Source organism: Egretta garzetta, unplaced genomic scaffold (assembly GCF_000687185.1).
Source record: "Egretta garzetta isolate BGI_Z169 unplaced genomic scaffold, ASM68718v1 scaffold589, whole genome shotgun sequence".
NCBI lineage: Eukaryota > Metazoa > Chordata > Aves > Pelecaniformes > Ardeidae > Egretta > Egretta garzetta.
In genome coordinates this window covers 900,658-907,948 of record NW_009266282.1, presented here as the reverse complement: position 1 = coordinate 907,948, position 7,291 = coordinate 900,658, and the positions used below count along the sequence as shown (strand labels likewise).

The window sequence follows — 7,291 nt, the reverse complement described above, 5'->3', positions numbered from 1 at the left end:
TTCCCACGTGCCAGCCTGACAGGGCAAAGCTGGCAGAGGGCTTCCCACAGAGGTGGTATCCTGCCCCTTGGAGATCCTCCTGCCTGGCTTCTCAGGCAGCAACCCCAGGCGGGCTTCCTGTTGTACGTGCCCTGAAGTAAGTTGGGGAGGTAAACAGCCATGGAAGCAGAAAGGTCACTGCTTGCATAGGACCTGGTTCTGGTTGGCTTCTATGCAGCCAGCAACCTGTTTCCTACTGCTCTGTAAAAGGCCTGGGCATCTTCAAGCCCTTCCTCTGGAAGGAGAGGAAGCCACCGTGCTGCTTTTTCAGCCAAATGCCAGCAGAGGTGAGCGCCTGCCCTGCAAATCCAGCAGTGAGGAGCTCCCCTCCCCAGGCTGGGTGCATTCCCCAGGGACACACAGGTGCATAGGTCATCTCTTCCTTGTTGCGCAAATCACTTAGATGAGTCTCCTAAAGTGGGATGTACTTCATTAAGCTCTAGGCATCAAAAATTAGGCTTGTTATCCGGCAAAGAGCTGGGTAGCTTGCCAGAGCAACTCTGGTGTCAATGAGAGACTTGGACCTTCAGAGGGTTTCTCCTAATCTGGAGATGACTGACCTCCTTCGCTGATTATAGAGATGTCTGCGTCAAACAAAGAGACAAGATGCCTGATTGCTGGATGGCTAAAGCAAGGTGAGGTGGTATGACTATACCCTTGATGAGCTCTGTCTCCTCATCTCTGGCAAGGAGATACTAAATATTCTTCCTTCCTGTATGTGCCTTGATTATTCAATTTAGATGTTCTTGGGTATAAACAGTCTTTCACTGTTTGTCTCTGCTAACTGTGGGAAAATAAGTGACCTTTAGCTGTTTGGCAAGCCTGAAGAAACCCAGATAAGTAGCTGAAACACAGATTTTAAAAGTATCTAATGCCTTTTGTTTTACTCAGATAGAAATATTACGTTTGGTCATGAACTCTTCACAACATTTTGGGTTTTTTAACCATAGCTGGGAGTTAATTAGAAACAAGTAATTTTAAATATGAAAAATAAACCCCCAATAATTCATTTTCAAAGCCCAACATTTAGATATTACTTATTCCAGGTTTTGTTTTTCCTTTAGCTCCTTCATATGTCACAAGAAAATTATGTTACTGGCATTTTACGTGGGAAGGTCTAGGAGCTGGATGCCTATTTTCCTTTGGCTCCAGAGAAGACTGTGAGTGATTCAGTGATTCTAGAAGTGCTGAGTATATCCTAGCCCAGTGGGACTGTGGAGCGCTTAGCACTTTTAGAGCTGAATCTGCTTATTTAGTTACTTAAACATATAGTGTGAGGCAGCTGGTTTGGCATTTGTCAGGTGTTTTGCAAGAGGATGGGTTGGTGCCTTGCAGAGATGACTGAACTATATCTAGACCTGCCACTGATGGGTAAATAGCTGGTATTCACATCAGCAGTGTGCAAGGATTCCCTTCTAGAGTTGATGCTGCTGAAAAATTAAGAGGGCGAATGAACCCCACTCTGGCCAATGGCCAAAGACTAACTGTAATGTTCTTAAGTTCAGATTGACTGCCAGGTATCTGCTGAATGGGGACAGAGATGCTAATGGACCAGCGGGTCAGGAAAAGCTGAAAAGAGGGAGACTGACTATGCTCAGCACATTCTTGAGGACATATAAGCTTGCCACCTTAACACAAGCCTGTTTTTGTCATTTTAGACATACATCTAGGAAATGAGGTGCTAGAGTTCAATACTTATTCCCTTCTGCTGTGATCTACTGAGAGGCAGTTTGGACAGGTAGGAGCCTGTCCTTTCTTCAACTGCTGAGCAAAATTTTTTGTACCTAATGGGTCAGACTACTAAGACACCACTTAGTAAGTTATTGCTCAACACATGAATGGCATTGCTTGGCATTAGTGAATTTATACTCAGTGTGAATAAGGTAAGCATTGTAGGAGTAAGTAGAGGATCTTGTTCAAACCTGACATGCATTTCCAGATGCTGGCTGTGAAAGGGGTGGGAGTTTCAGTCAGCATTCTTTTGTGGTTTTTTTTTTTTTAATGTTTCAGTGAGATACATCAATAACTAATGTACAGCTTAAGGAGACTTCACTGAACTTCTATGCACAATATGTAAAGCAATAAAAGAACCACAGGCTGGAAGATGTCTTGACCGTCCCCTGCATCATGACAGGAGCAGCCATTGTTGCTGTTCCTGGTGGAAACTTCTCTAAGCTGTTCTCAGTGATGTCAGGACAGAGATCTCCAACTGTGAATAGGAACTACGTATCATAGGTACAAATGAAAAAACAGGTTTTTGGGGCTATCTAGGGGTTATATTTTTTGTGCTGAGAAATTTTCATTTCAGCTGAGAAATGAAAACAAACAATCACCTCAAAATGGGGACATTTTAAAGCAGTCATATTATAATGCTGTGGTTTCGAGGGTTTTCCAATATCAGATAGTATCATCAAAGCCACTCAAGAACATGGACAGTTCATCACTGGGATGCAGCAAGGGAAAAAATATTTGTGACTGGCAGTGTTAAATGCAAATGTTACCAGGGAACAAAGTTCATGGCAGAAGCAGAGTTGTGCACATGGCACACCAAACAGTGAAGATGGCAGGCTCCGACCACAAAATACCTCATCTCTGTTCTCCAACGTGTTTAAGCACACGCTTGCTTTTAAGCACATCAAATGTAGTTGCCTTAATGTTAAACATGTGCATAAGTCCCACATTGAAACACCAAGGACTGGGCCGAGATTTTTACATGCTACATTTCCATTCCATTTTCTCTTCTGGAAGATCTTCCACACATAGATTTGTTATGGACAGTTCAAAGGCTTCCCTGCCACTTAATTTTGTGTGTCTCAGCTGGCTAAATTGGAAATGCGGATTTTATATAGGCTAAGGAAGTAGGATCTGCTCCTCATCCTCACCTACTTTCAATGAAGCTATTGCATGTAAAAAACAACAAAGTTATTTCTCTAAATTAGGCAGTATGAATATGTGGGTGCCTCCAGAAAGTGTTCATGGAAACATACTACAAACCTAGTGTCTGAGTCTGGAGAGAGCATTTGCCCGTACAAATATCACTGATTTCATATTCACACCAAAGCTGAAACCAGCAGTAAAGGTGATGGGCTGGAGCATTACAGGAAAGCTGGCAGAACAGTGCATTATATGAAACGGCAAGAAAGAGCAGGCACTAACTGCATGAACGGGGCAGTTAGCAACATGCTGAAATATCAGAGATGCACTGTGGATCAGTGTATGGCCCAGGTCAGGACCGGATCTGGACACATACATCATAAAACATGGCAGATTACAGCACTGCTCAAGGCAGGCAGGTGTGCTCCTACTGAAATAGATGCTCCCAACCATTTCAGCAGCTTTCTGTAGGCCTGAGTTTGTCATCTGGTTCCAGCTACCCCCATGGACGGTGAGATACCTGCCCTGAGTACGCCAAGGTGAGTTCAGCTGATCTGAAGCAGCCAGCTTGGCTCATCTTGACTCTGGCAGAAAGAAGAAGGGTTCTCAGATGACTCTATCAGGAGCAGATACTAGGCAGAGTAGTGAGAGGCAGGACAGCAAGGAGGTCAGTAAGTAAATAACAATATGTGTTCTCACAGTAACGAAGTGACTCTTTCTCTGTAGTCTTCCTTGATGGGAAGTGACAGCCAAAAGAATCATTACCAAAGATGCCAACTTGGGCAGTGCAACGACAGAGAGAAGATTATTGCCTTAACATTGTGCCCACTACAGCTTACAAGCCAATGACAAAGAAAATGAAATGAGCTGACACCTACTTAGTCTCTTCAGAGAAGAATATTTACTTGGGTTTGTCTTGACAGCAGACTCATAGGATGGTGGAAGGTGAGAGAGGTTCTGGAAGGACCGGGAGAATGACAGATCGTAGGGTTCGGTGGCAGACGTAAGGATGTTGTTCATTCGGGGCTTGTCTGAAAAAAAAAAAAACAACAACAGAGAAAGGCATGTCCACAGTGTGCACCAAAACAAGCTGAGAGGCAAGCCATTCCCACAAACTCTGGCAGGAAGAAGAGCTGTATCTGAGCCAGCCTCAGTGACAGGCTGTTGGATAGAATTCAAACTGGCACTTGGCAGATTGGTGAAAAGTGGACCCTGTGGTGGTGTTTCCTTGCCTACAGTGACTACGGAGAGAAGAAAACTGCTGCCTCGAAAGTGCATGGACCAACCAGGCCTCCTCACAGCAGGACAGAGGACCTGGTGGACTGTGAGTGTCCTCACTTACCGTGGAGGGCTGTGTCATAGTGCTGCAACTGACCCCACTTCAGCCTGCATGAGTTCAGGCAATATTCACCTACTTTGACCCCAGAAAGCTGTGCTTTCCCCACCCTCAGAGCCATGGGAATGAGTCTATGGGGTTATTTTAACTGAGGCCGATAATAAAATTGCTCTCTCATTGTGCCAGATTTCTGATTAATGCTCTGAGCCTGGAGTTTCCCGGGAAAAGCTGTTCCATGGCCTCAGGGGTTCTGGTGGGCTCTAGATATGGCCATGCCTCCCCTGCACACAAGGAAGTGTAAAGTGGAGCTGTGGGGTGCACATCGGGGTGCAGACAGAAGACAAGGCAAGGTTTGGAGAGGTTCCTGAATCAGCAAAGGATTTGTCATCCTCTAGGAGGTCCCTCTAATTATCTTGACTTTGTTGGTCACTGAGGGAGCCCCAGCCAGTGTCAAAATGCCCGCTGTCAGGATACTAATGCTGAGGGCACTGTCAATAAAGATTAGCACTGAGCCTGGATGTTAAAAGTCAAGTACAGACAATGCAGAGTATGTCTGATGTTGAAATCATGGTCCTTTGCTGCAAGCTGGATGGAAAATGGCCTTTCAACAGCTCAGCCAAAGGACAGGGACCTGTTGAATTGTATTTATAACTCCTAGGTGTTCATAGATTAAAATAGGCAGAGATAAGTGTATTAAAAATAGCAGGAGCTTCAATGATTAGAAGCAAAGCTAGAAGACTACAGTGGGGTCTGTGGGAGCTTGCAGCATTGATGGGATTGCATTAGCTGGGTCAAAAGGCCAAGGAGGTAGCCACTTCAAGTGTGGGCTGAAAATGAAATCAGAGGGCTAAGTTCTCTGACACAGCTGAGGAGAGGCAGAATGCCCAAGTCTTGGGTTCACACATTCCTTTTTCTCTAAGGTGTACTCATGAAGAGCAGTGTAACATGTGCTCAGTACATGCTCACATGCCTCAAGACACTCTTACCTCCTCTGAACTGTGGACTGGTGGAGATTAACACACAGCTTCTGCCCAAAAGTAACTGAGCAGCAGGGTAATTTCACCTCGACAAATGTGACAGAATTAAATGCCCAGTGCTCAATTCAAAGGCACCTGAGCCATTTTGGTTCTGCCAGGGTATCTAAGACACCAATAAAAGGCTGAAAGGAGCGATGGGGACCCACCAGAGATCTGATGCCACCCATGTTTAGGGATTTGAATTACAACTACCATGTCAACAAACCCAGCACTTTCTCCTTCCTGCCTCGGTTGTCACTGATTCCATGCACTCTGCTGCTCCATGAACTTCCTCGCAATGAAGCTTCCTGCAGAACAAATCACAGCCATGTACTCTTTTCCACCTATGTCCAGGGTATGTCCATGAGTGGAGGAGCAGATTCCCCTCTCCTTGAGCACTGGTCTGGCACCAGCATGGGTTACCCCATCTTGTGTAATTCCCCCACTGCTGCCAGCACAGCAAGGGGACGGGGAAGGAAACTACTCTCTCAGGAGCAGGGGCTTGCACGTTTCAGCAAGCACCCACATGCTGTCCTCCTGGCTCAACAACTGACAGACAATGTCAGCCACCTCGCAGAAAAGGAACAGCCCAGGTCTCTGCCAGAGCATCTTTTTGTTCCCAGTTCTGAGAAATTATGAGGCACTTTCTTACGAAATGTAGCAATGGTGAAAATTTCCTTTTAACAATGCAATAACCATTTTGGTTAATATATTCTTCTTTCCTATAGCTTATGTATCTCTCTGCACTCCTGGAATAGGGTTATCGTCTGGCAGAAAGAGCATAGCCCCAAGTGAGCAGACAGCTAATGTGTCATCTTTCTGAGAACATTATTTTCTTGCTGATGACTTCCATCCATGTCTAACAGACTGACTGCAGGATTAGGAAGTGCATCATATTCATCAGGGGACTGGAAACAATTGATTAGATATTATCCAGTAAACAGAGACTATATCAGCATTAAAACTATATCCCCACTCCTATTTGTGCCTGTGTGGCAAGGACCCTGGGGTAACATCTCTTTACAAATTTTTCAGCCAGAACCTGTATCTAATCTCCATTTTGCATGGAGGTTTGGACATGCTGAAATAAACCCAGTCATATGTATGGAATTTGTGTTCGGTGCCAAAGCAGGAGCATTAATTGACTGCTTGCATGAGGTGTGTGAAATTAAGTGCCATGCATTTATCTGATGGGCTTCTGCAGAATCAGTATATCTTCTTACTGCTTTTTCCATCCAGTCAGGAACACACTGTAGTGATTTTGGCAAATGAGAAGTCACCTTGAAATCCACTACCCATTGTTCAGCAAAATAAGGGATAAACTGAAATGACCAGAGATAATTTCCAATGTCTTTTGCATAATGTAGTTTGAGGGCAAGATCAGAGAACTGAGAGACTCTCATAAGGAGAAATATCTTGTGCAATTTATATTCTGGGACCCATTCAGCAGAAGTTTCTTAGTAGTTCTTCACCCCTGCAATATATTTGAGTCATGCTTTTCTCTGGTCTCTCTCCTTTTTGTTTGTGGTGTTTGTTGGCTCCTATGGAAGATGCAGAACATAATTAATTAACAGGATATAAATAAAAAGGTCTCTGCATTCCCTGCAAGGCAGCTGACTTTTTACACTGCTCTGTTCCCTCAGCATTTCCACTCATTCCAGTCCAGCTCCACATTCTGGGCAATGGGAGATGACCACTGGAAAATGAACAGTGTTCCATAGTTACTGGGATTACCTTTGAAAGTCCACATTTTCCTCACCACCATCCTGCAGTCACATGCCATTTTATGCCTCTCTCATACATCATGCATTCTGGGCACAATTTGCAAAGTTATTTGCAGAGGAACATGGAGGAAATGAAGCTCACCCAGTGCATAGCTCATACAACAGAGATGGGAACATCATCCAGCAGTGTCATTTGTCTTGGTTTCTAAATTCTCTTTGCTACAGCCTCTAAACAACCACACCCTTTTACAGACAACACAACATCTTAAAATTCTGCCAGTGCATTTCTAATTAATTCAGCA

The 7,291-nt window shown here is 44.5% G+C and overlaps 1 protein-coding gene across 1 annotated transcript in view; it reads right to left on the bottom strand.

Moving 5' to 3' along the window:
- Positions 1–7,291, bottom strand: part of SHISA6 (shisa family member 6) — a gene marked incomplete at its 5' end in the record, with an annotated part of 254,661 nt that overhangs the window by 6,034 nt on the left and 241,336 nt on the right. The window contains one exon of the mRNA XM_009647251.1: positions 3,792–3,944. Within this exon, the coding sequence (XP_009645546.1) occupies positions 3,792–3,944 (153 nt within the window). The remainder of the gene's footprint in view (positions 1–3,791; positions 3,945–7,291) is intronic.